Source organism: Salmo trutta, chromosome 1 (assembly GCF_901001165.1).
Source record: "Salmo trutta chromosome 1, fSalTru1.1, whole genome shotgun sequence".
Taxonomy (NCBI): domain Eukaryota; kingdom Metazoa; phylum Chordata; class Actinopteri; order Salmoniformes; family Salmonidae; genus Salmo; species Salmo trutta.
This window is the reverse complement of record NC_042957.1, coordinates 12,747,040-12,763,553: the sequence shown is the minus strand read 5'-3', so window position 1 is coordinate 12,763,553 and position 16,514 is coordinate 12,747,040. Positions and strand designations below refer to the sequence as shown.

The following is a 16,514-nucleotide window of genomic DNA, read 5'->3' as shown; positions in this document are numbered from 1 at the left end:
AGAGAGAGACAGAGAGAGGAGAGCGAGAGAGAAGAGAGAGGAGAGCGAGAGCGAGAGGTGTCAAAGAGATTTGAGCCACGTATTTTCTCAGAGTAGGGGCAGGATAAAACAAAAAAACGATGTATGCGTTGACCAATACCATTAGACAACACACCAACACAGACTACTTTGCTAGCTGTGAAAAACTGTAACAACTCTGTTGATATACCTGTAATGGCGTCTTCTTCTCTGGGCTCTCCACGAGCCTCCACTCATTGCTCTTGATCTGCTGCAGTTCATTAAATTTGGCAGTGACGTCGTCGATTGAGAGCTGCAGCAAGTCCCAGAATCCGGCCAGGTCCTGAGAGGTGGGGCGGGGCATGGCGCTGGGGTCCTGGGGGGTGGAGGGTGGCGGGAGGGAACACATTAGATATAGTTATCAACACCTCAGTGACCATGAGAATGTGTTTGTTTGATTTCATGAAACATATACACAATATAGTTGTTATCTGGTATAGTCATAACTGTTACAGACTATAGTGGCAATTTTTAAATGCTTTGTTACATCAACAGCTATTGTATCATCCAACACCTGCAAATCTTACTGTACACAATCCAACCACTAGGTGTCCTGCAAATCTTACTGTACACGATCCAACCACTAGGTGTCCTGCAAATCGTACTGTACACGATCCAACCACTAGGTGTCCTGCAAATCTTACTGTACACGATCCAACCACTAGATGTCCTGCAAACCTTACTGTACACGATCCAACCACTAGGTGTCCTGCAAACCTTACTGTACACGATCCAACCACTAGATGTCCTGCAAACCTTACTGTACACGATCCAACCACTAGGTGTCCTGCAAACCTTACTGTACACGATCCAACCACTAGGTGTCCTGCAAATCTTACTGTACATGATCCAACCACTAGGTGTCCTGCAAACCTTACCTGAACATTGTTCAACCAGTAGGTGTCCTGCAAGTCATAACTTCTCAAGCCCTGTGCTGTTGGTAAGTCATCAGTTCTTAAGCCCTGTACTGTCGGTAAGTCATCACTTCTCAAGCCCTGTGCTGTTGGTAAGTCATCAGTTCTTAAGCCCTGTGATGTTGGTAAGTCATCAGTTCTTAAGCCCTGTGCTGTTGGTAAGTCATCAGTTCTTAAGCCATGTGCTGTTGGTAAGTCATCACTTCTCAAGCCCTGTACTGTTGGTAAGTCATCACTTCTCAAGCCCTGTGCTGTTGGTAAGTCATCACTTCTCAAGCCCTGTGCTGTTGGTAAGTCATCAGTTCTTAAGCCCTGTACTGTTGGTAAGTCATCACTTCTCAAGCCCTGTGCTGTTGGTAAGTCATCACTTCTCAAGCCCTGTGCTGTTGGTAAGTCATCACTTCTCAAGCCCTGTGCTGTTGGTAAGTCATCAGTTCTTAAGCCCTGTACTGTTGGTAAGTCATCACTTCTCAAGCCCTGTGCTGTTGGTAAGTCATCACTTCTCAAGCCCTGTGCTGTTGGTTAGTCATCACTTCTCAAGCCCTGTACTGTTGGTAAGTCATCACTTCTCAAGTCCTGTACTGTTGGTTAGTGATCAACAGTGAGAATGTAAGACATAAGGTGTATTTTGAAGACACACACACACTTGTCATGTTCCATTATGGTATTATAGGTACTCACCAGGTTCTGTTGACACAGCCAGTAGAACTGCTGGAATTTTTGAGACATGAGGAGTTGTGCACTGCCCACCGCACTCCGGATTTTCCCTAGGACTGGAAAAGACACACACACACACGCACACACAGAGGGAGAGATCACACACAGCGTTATCCTCATTGACAGCTCACAGAGTGTTCTCTCTCAAATCTGTCCACTACCTCAACCATCAAAAGATAGACCGGTATTCATTAGCGGTGGTAATAACAATGCTTGTCGGTTGTATAGTACATTTCCATCTACAAACATGACTTTTCCCATTCCATTCTAAAATGGTTATCAGTGAATGTATTTAGAATCTAATGCATTAGAATGTGAACAGACCCTGTCTTAGGGGCTATAGAGCCCGTATATATATCTGAGCTGCAGCGTCAGACACTCACTCTCCTCCAACAGGTCATGCTCCTCCGCCTCTCTCTCCATGTCTTTACACCATCCCTCCATCCTCTTAGTTTCATTATGGAGGAGCTGCATGAACCAGCTGCCATCCCTGCGGAGGGGGGACACCCGGCCCGTCTCAGCCCCCTCCAGAGAGGGCTCTGTCAGCCACGACTCAGGCTGCGGACTGGGAGGACCGCTGGAGGAACGCTGGTAGTCCTCCCGGTAGCTGAAGAGGCCCTGGGTGCGGACAGTGCGGACGGCCCCGTACTGGGTGGGTGTGCTGGGCTCCGAGTGGCCCCCTCGGAAACCCAAGCCCCCTCCGAACTGCAGTCCCTTGTCCTCCATGATGGGGAAGCCCTCTAGTTCCATGTCAGCTTGTACGGCTGTCGTCACGCTGTTGGAGCGCTTGAACCTGCCATGCCTGAGGGTGCAGAGACACATGCAGACACACACACACACTCATATATGTATACAGACAATAATAAAGAGATTAAATGAACAATATATGAGAGAGAAAACATCAATATAACCCGTTCACAGATACAGTATGTACCAAAAAGAAATCATTCACAACTACATTGCATAATAACTTTCAAATATTTAGTTAGCGCAATCAGGAACCAGAGGGAAATTATTGACTGCTGCTGTAAAGGGTCAGAGGCCAAATTATGCAACGGTTGTATTTCCAGTTTCCACTTCCTGTGTGCCTCATACCGTTTGTTATCCTCCACCTGGGTGCCAACAGAATGGTACTGAGGAAGACCTTTACCCTCCGACTCCGAATCCGTCGCCGTCTCCACCTGGTAAACAACAACGTGAACATAAACAATAACACTGGTCACATGTCATGAACTTCTTGACAACAGTATCATGGGGGAACTATTTTACCAATGGACTTTACTAGAATATCAATGAGGCTGCTTAGAGGCATAAATCATAAAGAGGGTAGTAATCTGTAGTGATCTATACTAGAAACTGTATACAGAGAGAGGGACAGAAACAGAGGGGGGAGGGGGGAATAGAGAGAGGAGAGGAGAGGGGGGTATAAAGTGAGAGAGAGAGAGAAAGGACACACAGAGAGAGATAGAGAGGGAGAGAGAGAGAGTCAGAGAGTGAGAGAGAGAGTCAGAGAAAGAGAGAGAGAGAGAGAGTGAGAGAGAGAGAGAGAGTCAGAGAGAGAGAGGGGAGAGAGAGAGTCAGAGAGAGAAGGAGAGAGGGGAGAATAGAGAGAAAAAAAGAGTCAGAGAGAGCGAGAGTCAGAGAGAGAGAGTCAGAGAGTCAGAGAAAGAGAGAGAGAGACAGAGAGAGAGAGAGAGAGTCAGAGAGAGAGAGAGAGTGAGAGAGAGAGAGTCAGAGAAAGAGAGAGAGAGAGAGTCAGAGAGAGAGTCAGAGAGAGAGGGAGAGAGAGAGTGAGGGAGAGAGAGAGAGTCAGAGAGTGAGAGAGAGAGAGTCAGAGAGTGAGAGAGAGAGAGTCAGAGAAAGAGAGGGAGAGAGAGAGAGTCAGAGAGAGAGAGAGAGAGAGAGAGAGAGAGAGAGAAAGCGAGAGAGAGTGAGCGAGAGAGGATCTGCATCAAGTGATGCCAGAGGAGTGTTTGCCCTGAGAGCCTTTGATCCTGATCAGATGACTGTGTCTCACTGAGAGGGATGGCTTTTATAGGCCTGTCCCTCTCTTTCTACGGCTCAGTTTACGAGCTCACACACTCATCTATTGTCATGTCAACAGTATAGACCCAGTACTTCAAAATAATGACATAAAAAAGTTGAGTGTGGAATAAAATGTCAACGAGTACTTCAGAGTAAATAACGAATTGTACCAGATATGGTAACAGATATGATAAATATGGTGCTGGCACTGAAGGTTATGATGGGTATGTTGATGATGTTGATGATGATGATGGCGATGATGCAATGGCTTTTATCTATGCCTTGAGAAACTGCATTGCAAAAGACACAGAATGTTGTCTTAAGTGCAATTTAAGGGTCTAAATGGTTACATTAATGCTATATGGCGTGCTTAATGTCATTTAAGAGGACATGAAAAGTCACAGCAGCAGGCATCCAGAAATTACATTTGTTTCCAATGTAAAATAGATAATATGATCAAATTGAATTACACTGATAAATAGTAATCTTCAACAGTTTCCTCTAATGTTATTCTACTCTATTCGTCATCATAGGTGGTTTGTGTTTGTGTGTATGTTTGTGTGTGTGTGTGTGTGTGTGTGTGTGGTTGTGTGCGTGTACATGTGTGTGCATGTGTACATCTGTGTGTGTGTGTACATCTGTGTAAGTGTGTGTGTGTGTGTGTGTGTGCGTGTGCATGCGTGTGCATGTGTACATCTCTGTGTGTGTGTACATCTGTGTGCGTGTGTGTGTGTGTGTGTGTGTGTGTGTGTGTGTGTGTGTGTGTGTGTGTTATATTGTGCTGTGAGCTGGCCAGTGGCTGTAGAGCTATGTGGTCAGGTCATTAATCCTGATTGGTCAGGGTCACATTGGGTCAGTGTAAAATGGTTTCAGTCATTGTAATGTATATTGTGTTTATTCCCCTCCCCCCCAAAAAACAAAACATTTTGAAATGCAAATGTATTTTGTCAAACCACCCGCGGACCGGATTGGACCCCTCGCGGACCGTATGTTTGACACCCCTGGACTAGACTATCAACGTGTGTGTGTGAGCTGGTTTTACCTGTATCCCTATGGAGGAACGTGGCGTTTTGAGGTATTCCTCAGCCTTGGACACCAACACCGCCTTGTCACACGTCTGCACCGAGCTGTGGCTGCCCGAGGAGGCGTGCCGCTTGCTCCCTGCCGTCTCCATGGCCAGCATCACCACATTGGCGCTGTCCAGGCTGTCGGTGGAGTTGTAGAGGGTTCGACCCGAGCCGCCCAGACCGTCCGGCGCCCACAGTACACTCCCCCGTGGGTCCCTCCCCTCGTGGTAGGCATCCTGAGTGGACTCTGTGCTGCTCTGGGCCGTCACTGAGATGAGGGGCTTGGAGGTGGTGCGAGGTGGTGCCGGCGGGGGCGTCTTTGACGTATAGCTAGGCATGTGCGTCACCACTGGAGAGCAAGCAGGGAGAGAGATAGATGAAGAGGAGTTACTCTAAAACAGAGGTTCTGAAAGGGAGAGAATAAAGAAATATGGGGTGGGAGTGAGTGATGAAACCGAAGGGCGGAGTGATGAGGGGACAGTGGTGGAAAAAGTAGTAAAAAGTAAAAGTAAAGATACCTTAATAGAAAATGACTCAAGTAAAAGTGAAAGTCACCCAGTAAAATACTACTTGAGTAAAAAAAAAAGTAAATAAAATTGCTAAAATGTACTTAAGAATCAAAAGTAAAAGTAAAAATATAAACCATTTCAAATTCCTTATATTAAGCAAACCAGACGGCACAATTTTCATTCTTTAAAAAAAACATTGACCGATAGCCAGGGGCACACTCCAACACTCCAACATAATTTACAAACAAAGCATTTATGTTTATTGAGCCCTTCAGATCAGAGGCAGTAGGGATGACCAGGGATGTTCTCTTGATAAATGTGTGAATTGGACCATTTTCCTGTCAAAATGTAACGAGTACTTTTGGTTGTCAGGGAAAATGTATTGAGTAAAAAGTATATTATTTTCTTTAGGAATGTAGTGAAGTAAAAGTAAAAGTCGTCAAAAGTATAAATAGTAAAGTAAAGCAAAGATACCCCAAAAAGGACTTAAGTATTACTTTAAAGTATTTTTACTTAAGTACTTTACACAACTGTGAGGGGATTATGTAAAATGCATCATAAGGAGACTTGAGGACACAGGTTGGAAGAAAGGGGGAAAACATTTTTTTTACTGCCACAGAGATGAACACTCAACACTGGCACTTCTTCCTGGTTAAATGAATAACCCCAGTGTTTACAGACTAAGGCTCCTTCTGGGCAGTGGATTATTATGGGAAGGAACCCTTCTTCCTGGTTAATAAGTCCAGTTTTAACAGACTAAGGCTCCTTCTGGGCAGTGGATTATTATGGGAAGGAACCCTTCTTCCTGGTTAATAAGCCCAGTTTTAACAGGCTAAGGCTCCTTCTGGGCAGTGGATTATTATGGGAAGGAACCCTTCTTCCTGGTTAATAAGCCCAGTTTTAACAGGCTAAGGCTCCTTCTGGGCAGTGGATTATTATGGGAAGGAACCCTTCTTCCTGGTTAATAAACCCAGTTTTAACAGACTAAGGCTCCTTCTGGGCAGTGGATTATTATGGGAAGGAACCCTTCTTCCTGGTTAATAAGCCCAGTTTTAACAGACTAAGGCTCCTTCTGGGCAGTGGATTATTATGGGAAGGAACCCTTCTTCCTGGTTAATAAGCCCAGTTTTAACAGACTAAGGCTCCTTCTGGGCAGTGGATTATTATGGGAAGGAACCCTTCTTCCTGGTTAATAAGCCCAGTTTTAACAGGCTAAGGCTCCTTCTGGGCAGTGGATTATTATGGGAAGGAACCCTTCTTCCTGGTTAATAAGCCCAGTTTTAACAGGCTAAGGCTCCTTCTGGGCAGTGGATTATTATGGGAAGGAACCCTTCTTCCTGGTTAATAAGCCCAGTTTTAACAGGCTAAGGCTCCTTCTGGGCAGTGGATTATTATGGGAAGGAACCCTTCTTCCTGGTTAATAAGCCCAGATTTAACAGACTAAGGCTCCTTCTGGGCAGTGGATTATTATGGGAAGGAACCCTTCTTCCTGGTTAATAAGCCCAGTTTTAACAGGCTAAGGCTCCTTCTGGGCAGTGGATTATTATGGGAAGGAACCCTTCTTCCTGGTTAATAAGCCCAGTTTTAACAGGCTAAGGCTCCTTCTGGGCAGTGAAGGATAATGAGAAGTAACCCTTCTTTCAAGTGGAAATGCAATCTGGCCCTCATACCGTCATTGCCACCTGATCATCCCCAGCTTCCAATTGGCTCATTCATCCCCTGTCCTCTCCCATGTAACTATTTCCAAGGTAATTGCTGTAAATGAGAATGTGTTCTCAGTCAACTTACCTGGTAAAATAAGGGTTAAATAAAACATTAAACAGCAGAACAGAGCTAATAGCAAGGAGGTACAGTATGCCTACATCACAGGCTGGGCTCAGACAGGTACCATTGCTTCAATTATATTAAATGCAGTTGCTTGATATTAACTTCTAATTCTGATAGCTTCCTGTTATTGTTTAATATAGTTCTATCAAACAGGCCATGTGAGACAAAGGTGAGCAGATGTTACTACCAGATTCCTTGTGAATTATCATCAGGTCAGTGAGGACATGTGTTATCATCTTACTTTGTTGACACCCTGTCACACACTCCAACAAGAAGTGATTCATCATACATTTACTGACACTGTACATTATCTAGTATCAAAGACACCAAACACCAGTTGCTTGTTTTGTGGAATTATGCCCTACAGAATACAGTACAATGAATTATGACAGTTAACACTCCTTTACATGATGAAAGGAACAGCTCATGGAGTCCCAGATACGGTGTTCATTACTGAGCTCACCGTTTGCAGAGAGACTGCAGCATGCGGATGGCCCTGTGGATGGTGACATTGTCATACAACATTTCTAAACCGCTATTTTACGAAACTGTTGGATGAGTCACTGAAGGAGAAAGGCTGTGATTCATTGCAGTGACAAAAATAGACTTCATCACCAATAAGTTGTGTAACTCGGGAACTCAATAGTCACACATGTATTCAGGCATTCATTTATTAATGTGTTCATGCACCAACTGAACCATTCATTCATTCATTCATTCATTCATTCATTAATATTACATTTTGCTTACTGTTGAATAATCTCCCTAATCCTTTCAAGGTCACGCACGGCTGCACACATTGCCAGTGACTGGCTGACACATCTTTAACATAATTACACTACTGGTAAAAAGATCAGGGACAACATGAACTAAATCCATTCACAATGTTAACGAGCAGATTGTGTGATAGATCTAATTAGTCATTAGATGTGATAAGACTCCACATGAAACAAATAGAACTCTGCATTTACTCTCACTTTAGATGGATTCCTTCCCACTTGAAAAGGTTGTCATTTTTCCGCAAGACTTTGTGGGTGGATAGGAAATTGAGTAGGACGGGTGACACAGTCGTACAGCATTCATTTTTACATTTCTATCCTGAGCTTTAATGGTGTGCTGCTTCAAAGTCAGACAGGAAGTGTGAAACTCTGACATCTTAAGCAGCCTCCCATTCAAACAGAGTGGATTTGAATACTCTGTAGAAAACGACCTCTTTGAAAAAGAACAACACCTGTACCCAGCAAGAGATGCCATATTGCATCCTTGCCTCCCTACAGAAAGCAAACAGTGAGACAGACACAAACCCTGTGTGCCTGCCGACGTTGCACTGCAACTTGACAAGCAGGAGCCGTGTGAGTCTCTCTGTATTCAGGAGGTGTGTTGTAGCCAACAGCCGATGGGAAAGGCAGGAGAGGTTGGGCTGTAAAACTCCCTGAAAGGAGATGATATGTCTATCTGTCGTTGGCCTCTCTTTGCACTGGGTATTTCCCATGTTAAACTCCTACCTTCAGTCACCAGAGAACAATGTTTAACTCCTACCCTCCAAGTCACCAGAGAACACTTTTTAATCCTACCCTCAGTCACCAGAGAACACTGTTTAATCCTACCCTCAGTCACCAGAGAACAATGTTTAATCCTACCCTCAGTCACCAGAGAACCATCTTTGACTCCTACCCTCCAAGTCACCAGAGAACACTGTTTAATCCTACCCTCAGTCACCAGAGAACAATGTTTAATCCTACCCTCAGTCACCAGAGAACAATGTTTAATCCTACCCTTAGTCACCAGATAACAATATTTAATCCTACCCTCAGTCACCAGAGAACAATGTTTAATCCTACCCTCAGTCACCAGAGAACAATGTTTAATCCTACCCTCAGTCACCAGAGAACAATGTTTAATCCTACCCTCAGTCACCAGAGAACAATGTTTAATCCTACCCTCAGTCACCAGAGAACAATGTTTAATCCTACTCTCAGTCACCAGAGAACAATGTTTAATCCTACCCTCAGTCACCAGAGAACAATGTTTAATCCTACTCTCAGTCACCAGAGAACAATGTTTAACTCCTACCACCAGCTGCTATACACAACCCACACCGAGAGCCATGATGACCTCACGCATTGGACAGATCCTCATTATCACACCACCACCACCTAACTAATGACTAGCAGGCAGCTCAGGCTTAGTACAGATCCTCAATACCATAGAGATCCTATTAAATTACTAGAGGGGCTATGTCATAAACCCTTGAAGTTACAGAATGGGGTCAAAATGGCAGCCATATTGATCAGGGAGAAATCCAAACCAGTCTAATTGGAATGAATGGTAGTAGCAGCATAATCCTGATTTGACATATGCAGAAATTGTAGAATTGTTGTCAAATATTTATACAGATTTATACAGCAAATTGGTATAACACCTTTACAAATACAGTCTATAAAGGTTTTATACCAATTCTCTGTATAGATATGTATAAATATATGACAATATGTTAGGTAGACAATAATTCTACAATTTCTGATATCACATGCTTTACTTTCCAAGGATACATACATGTTGACATGTAATGTCTGTTTGCATATATTTTAGAGGCTATTTATACAGGGAGTTGGTATAAACACAGTTTATAAAGGTTTTACGCCAATTCCCTGTATAAATAGCCTCTAAAATATATCCAAACAGACATTACATGTCAACATTTACGTATCCTTGGAAACCTGTGAGTACCATTAGATGATCTCAATATGCATACTACCGTTCTCCCCACTCTCATGCTCCTAGTGCATTCTCCGAGGACGTTCTCTTGAGTCCGTTCTTGTGAGGACGAGAGCATGGAGAACTCATAAAACATTACATTTGATAAGCATTCACACTCCCCTACTGTATTACCTCACACATGCTGCACCTCCCCATTCACTGAACCTTCTTCCAGCCAGGACAATGGCAATAGAAACAAAACATACAGAAAGCAAATATTTCACTTCCTAAATATCAGCTAGCTATGTGTGAATCGCAGTAATCTAGCTAGCCAGCTACTTAAACAGACAAAAATGACCTAAAACTAATGTTATACAAGGTAGATGTCAATTATTCGTGGCTAGCTAGCTAGCTAACAGTAGTTACTAGCCAGTTTGCCCTATTGACTTACTACGGGCTTGCAATCTACACATAATACAGTGGGTATTGTAGGCTTTTAAACATGCCAGAATTAACACAGAAAGTATTTAACATTTTTAAGATAAAATATTGTAGTCAGGCAACATATGAAAAGTGAATGGGCAACATTTCATTCCAAAGTCGGAGCTTATTTCATCTCGCTTCAGCTCAAATAATAGCTGCCATTGATTTCAAGAAATGTTGCATTGGTTTTTATGTGGTTGCTTCATATTTCTGTCCATACTTTTCATTTAAGCTTGCATCGATGCATGCTTCGAAGGGTGTACAAGCGGAGTACGCAACAGAGAAGTGCCCTCCGTGCTCCGTTTTGAATTATTTGATTTGGACTCATGCCCCGCATGATAGTATGCATATTGAGAAACACCCTAAGTCTTCTCATCAAACATACTGAACAAAAATATAAATGCAACATGCAACAATTTCAACGATTTTACTGAGTCACAGTTCATATAAGGAAATCTGTCAATTAAAATAAATAAATTAGGCCCTAGTCAATGGATTTCACATGACTGGGCAGGGGAGCAGCCATGGGTGGGCCTGGGAGGGCAGAGGCCCACCCACTTGGGAGCCAGACCTACCCACTGGGGAGTCAGGCCCAGCCAATCAGATTGAGTATTTCCCCACAAAAGGCCTTTATTACAGACAGAAACACTCCTCAGTTTCATCAGCTGTCCGGGTGGCTGGTCTCAGACAATCCTGCAGGTGAAGAAGCCGGATGTGGAGGCCCTGGACTGGCCTGGTTACATGTGGTCTGCGCTTGTGAGGCTGGTTGGAAGTGCTGCCAAATTCTCTAAAACAATGTTGGAGGCGGCTTATGGTAGAAAAATGTACATTCAATTCTCTGGCAACAGCTCTGGTGGACATTCCTCCAGTCAGAATGCCAAATGCACACTCTCTCAAAACTTGAGACGTCTATGTCATTGTGTTGTGTGACAAAACTGCACATTTTAGAGTGGCCTTTTATTGTCCCCAGCACAAGGTGCACCTGTGTACTGATCATGCTGTTTAATCAGCTTCTTGATATGTCACACCTGTCATGTTAATGGATTATCTTGGCAAAGGAGAAATGCTCACTAATAGGGATGTAAATAAATGTGTGCACAAAATTGGAGAGACATAAGCTATTTGTGCATCCAGAACATTTCTGGGATCTTTAATTTCAGCTCATGAAACATGGCACTAACACTTCACATGTTGCGCTTATTTTTTGGTTCAGTATCATTTCAGCCAGTGTATGGATGTGGATTGACTGCATTGTTTGAATGGAATGTTGGCATATTGGTAGTTAATTTGAAAAATGCATGGAATCATCCCTCTAATACTGACTGGCTAGCTAACTAACAAACATTATTTTACACGATATCTTATGAAAGCACTTGCAAACCATGGTTGACCAACTCCTTGACCAAAATGGCTGACCTTTATTCCGTCATAAGGTTAAATTCCATTCTAGTATTCTAATTCCTAATTCTATGCTCAGTACCACACCACACCAGGCAGCTCAGGATTTCCATCATCAGTTGTGATGGATGGACAAAATGAAATGTAGCTGAGATTAGATAATGATCAGCCCACCAACTGTATTCTACACCGTGCTTCTACACCTGCATTTCTTGTTGTTTGGGGTTTAAGGCTGGGTTTCTGTATAGCACTTTGTAACATTGGCTGATGTTAAAAGGGCTTTATAAGTACATTTGATTGATTGATATTAGAGTTGACTATTCACACTGAAAACGTTTATTTTGTAACGCATCATTTTAAACCTTAAAGTGTTAAGAAGTGAACACATTAAAACATTTTACTCTATGTAGAGTGGGACAATATAGACACTTTTTTTGGTGTTAGAGTTAACACTTCATTAACACTGGCAATTTTGCAATGTATGGATTGGTGAAGGTGATGAGGACTTTTTTACCTGGAGGTGGATCGGCTCGGTCTACACTGCAGGAAGAAGGGAGACGAAACTGGATCCCTGGAAAGAACAGGCAACACCAGTTAGTGAGGGGAAAAGAAGGGCCAGGAGAGACTCATCCACATAGTTTATCTGACCATAACAGTACCTACCATGCCTCAGGCCAACACTCGTATCAGGATCACAGTCAAGCGAGAGTTACAGACACATTTCACGTGATATACACATACATTTCTTCTCATTGATCATGATATTTGATCAATCAATAACAAAGATAAACGTGGACATTACAGTGCTGGGATGGTCCACAGTTTTCAACGTTTGCCATGTTCCCATCCACAACAAGAACATTCACACAACAGTGTCATCAAGACTATTTTCAGTTATGACTGGTGGAACCACAGATATTAGGCTGTGCTGAAAAGTCTATTCTGCATGATTACACAGAGAAAAAACATGCAGAAATATCTACTAATCTCACAGAACATAGTACTGTGCCCTGATGCACACCACAGGAACAAATAGTCACACATGAGAAAGTAAACAAGAGATGAGACAAGATCATCAACATAACCTGTTAAATGTAAATACATGAGTAAATGTACAAATAACAAAATACATGCAGAGATAGATTACAGGTAATGAGGCATGAAGAAATAACAACGTTAATGAGCACATAAAAGATAAAAGAAGAGAGGGACTAAATGGATATAAAAAACAACAACTTATAATGAAGATAAAAAAATGGGTTGGACTAATCAGCTGAGAAATATGTTAAAAGAGGAAGGACAAATAAAGGAGAAAGACACATCAATCAAACATTCAATTAACGAGTCTGCCAGACAAACACCACATAAACATGAGATTGAATTGGAACGAGATCTGTCAAGAAGTTGCAGTAGTGTTTAGCAGATTTGCAGAGGGCCATGAGGTTCAGACAGCAAAGTGACAGAGCAAATTAGACAAAGCGGGTCTGCTTGGACAGTACCTGTAAGTACACACAGTTGCAATCAATTAGAGAGATAGATTCAATTCAATCACTGTCTGCAGGCGTGTCTGTAGTAATAATGCACCGGTGCAGAGTAAAATTACACTCTAGTAAAGAGTTTGAGAGAGCTATTTAAGGGCAACCTAATTAAAAGTATTTCTACTACAGTATCTTGTATTTGTTCTGTCTAGAATATTCTGACTGATCAGTCTGCCTTTGACTCCTTCTCTGTCCAGAGGAACTCTCAGACCTTTTCCATTGTTTCCTGGTGGTCAAGAACATCAGCCACATCGTTGTGGGCATTTTAACTGCCAGTCACTCTTCTCCATTTACCTCCATCCATCTGAGCCATTGGCGGCCCCCTGCCTTAGCCTGGCAGTAAGACTGCAGGGAAGGTGATCTTTCTCAGGTCAGGATGGTACTGGCGTAATGGTGTCATGGGATGACTGACAAGCAACATGAGCATGGGGGCAGCAGATTGATCACGAGCAGTGGGGTATGGGTATTCATCATGCTGAATAACTGGGACCAATTCAGATTAGAAAAATGGTGAACAGACCTACATTTAAATACAGGTCCTTTGTTCCTAACCTTGACAATAAAAAAAACTAAAATGCAGGAAAGTAATGCTTTCCTCACAAAAAGGGATCAATTAATATTAGAGAAATTCAACGAACTTCCCATGGTATGTTAGACTGTATGCTAAAGGTACTGCATATGATAGGTACTTTGCCAAAGTGAATGGAGTGGAATCATGAATGGATGGAGTGAAAGATGGATAGATGGTTGGATAGAGGACAAACTCGATAGAGGACAGGTCGAGGATGAGGACAGTCCGTTATGGTCCAGCTGACTCCACTACTGCGGGTTTTCTGAGTTAAAGAGCTGGTGATGTTGATTCTCTTTCAGTTGAAAGTAGAAAAAACAACCATGTTTTCCATAGTCACATACATATATACATACAGTGGTGATGCCCCCATGGATGCAAAGTGGATTAACCTTTCATGTATGGAATAACACAACAAATCTTTACAAATCAATGGGCTGGATAAGTGTTTCAACAATGTAAACTTGTACTTGAGGAAACTTCCCCTTGTTTTACAATATTTGCTTCTGCATTGCAGTACTGTGCTGCTGTGGATAGTCTTCAGATGATCCACTTCTGTCTGTCACTTGTAGATGGATATCCTCAAGTCCTTAGTAGCAGTCAGTAGCAGTGTAAAGTTAATGCAAGTTCAAAAACAATGTTTAAGAACATTGTAAGATGCTGGCAAAAGTGATAATGTGTTATGCATCGTCCACAAAGCTTCAAGTTTACAGTCATGTTCATACATCAGCTTGTTCGCTTTATAGATATCTACCTGTTTGAAGCAGATGTAAGTTCAAACGATTGACCTTTCTAATTCCACTCTGTGATGAGTATGCACCTATAAAAAGATTAAGATTGGTGTAGGCCTACTTGTGAGGTTTATGTAGTACTGTTTTTAATCCTATCTGATGGCGTCATTGATTTGTCACTGGTTTGCCTTGCTGCGGATCATCATCTCATGAGTTAGTTTGATAACAGGCTTTTCATAAAATGGCCATGTGATAGACTAGTATCCTGTCCAGGGGTGTACTTGTACATCAAGCTGTCTCACGCTACAGAAACAGGAGATAGGCTCCTGCTCAATTGAGACGTTCCAGCTCTAATTACTACGCCCCTTTTCATAAAATAAAAACAGTTGGGCAAACTGAAACAAATATTGAGTAAATCAAGAAGGAGATTCAGGTAAAATACAAATACTATAATGTTAATAATAACGCTAACAATGATAATTCTGATGCTAATGGTATGCCTCATGCTAATCATACCAATAATAATAATAATAATAATCATAATAATGTTAAAAGGTATAACAAACAGGTCAGGACAAACATAAATAACAAACAAATGAAAGCCAAATGTGTGACTATTGAATGAAAACTACAGTAAAAAATGTGGGGACTTTTTCTGGGTTACATGCTTAAGACGTGCTTAAGATGTCTCCAATGGAATTATATTTTATGTTTGTATCTTATAAAGGTACCATGCCGGCACCATGTAATAGAACACATGGCATTTACTAGAGATATAAGTTAACTACTTTGTATCTTTTGGAAAAGCATCAAAATGATATCATAATTGTATACTTTTAATTGGTCTTTAATCAAATTTGTGTAAAGCAATATGATGATATTACTGACAAATAACTGGAGAGTAATGATTAGTACTTCATTAAAATACCTGAAGGTGGGACAAAACTGATGAGAACAAATATATTAACAACATACAAAAAAGTATAAGAAAATGGTCCCCTACCAGACCTGCCGTACGCTCTACGCCCCCCAGCTAAGCTACGGGCGCCTAGAATAAAAAAAAAGGTGATAGCTTAGTACAAAAATAAAACGTATTGAAATGATCAAAGCCATAGATACTGTGCCTGGCCCATGCTGTGTGTGAATCAGAGTAACTGTTGTGTGCCGTTTTCCGGATCATTTATATTTAATGAGATGCTTTATTAATTATTCTTATACCTAGTTGGCCCACTATGAAAAAAAAGATCAGTTTGCAACGACTTTTGTAGCAATTTAGCAATTCTTTTTGATTGCCATTGTAAAGCTATGATCCCCATAGAAATTGCGGAAAAACTACACAACCATTCAAAACACCTTCAAGATCATCAAACATCTTTTACCTTCTTTCATTATTTTATATATTGATTTATGAAAAAATACATAAGGCAAATATATGTTGTAACAACTGATATTTCACAATTAAACATCAGAATTTGCAAAAATAAAAATAATAATACATATTGTAAGTCAACCAATGCAGCCTAAATTATATAAAACAGATATTTTTAATTAAGCAGTGGTCAACCCATAGCAAATAAGAATGAAACCTGGACAGGTATGGTGATCGTACCTCCAACCCTTGAGGTTGACTTGAACATAAAAATGTTTTAAGAAAACAAAACATGATAGACCTGTTGCCTGCCAAATGTCCTCGGCTTTAATAAAGAACCAAACAAAGAAGAGCCTTGAAAGTGCCATTAGAACATTTGCTTGTTAAACAGTGGCTTCAGAAAGTACTCACACCACTCTACTTTTTCCACATTTTGTTGCGTTACAGCCTGAATTTAAAATGTATTCAATTAAGATTTCGTGTCACTGGCCTACACACAATAGCCCATAATGTCAATAGAATTTTTTTACAAATTAATAAAAATGAAAAGCTGAAATTTGTTGAGTCAACAAGTATTCAACCCCAATTAAGTTCAGCAGTAAAAAAATTGC

General features: G+C 41.6%; 1 protein-coding gene across 1 annotated transcript in view; it reads right to left on the bottom strand.

Annotated features, from left to right (window-relative positions):
- Positions 1–16,514, bottom strand: part of LOC115175637 (disks large-associated protein 2) — a gene marked incomplete at its 5' end in the record, with an annotated part of 191,923 nt that overhangs the window by 710 nt on the left and 174,699 nt on the right. The window contains 6 exons of the mRNA XM_029738938.1: positions 209–373; positions 1,653–1,744; positions 2,072–2,490; positions 2,784–2,869; positions 4,756–5,129; positions 12,212–12,268. Of these exons, the coding sequence (XP_029594798.1) occupies positions 209–373; positions 1,653–1,744; positions 2,072–2,490; positions 2,784–2,869; positions 4,756–5,129; positions 12,212–12,268 (1,193 nt within the window). The remainder of the gene's footprint in view (positions 1–208; positions 374–1,652; positions 1,745–2,071; positions 2,491–2,783; positions 2,870–4,755; positions 5,130–12,211; positions 12,269–16,514) is intronic.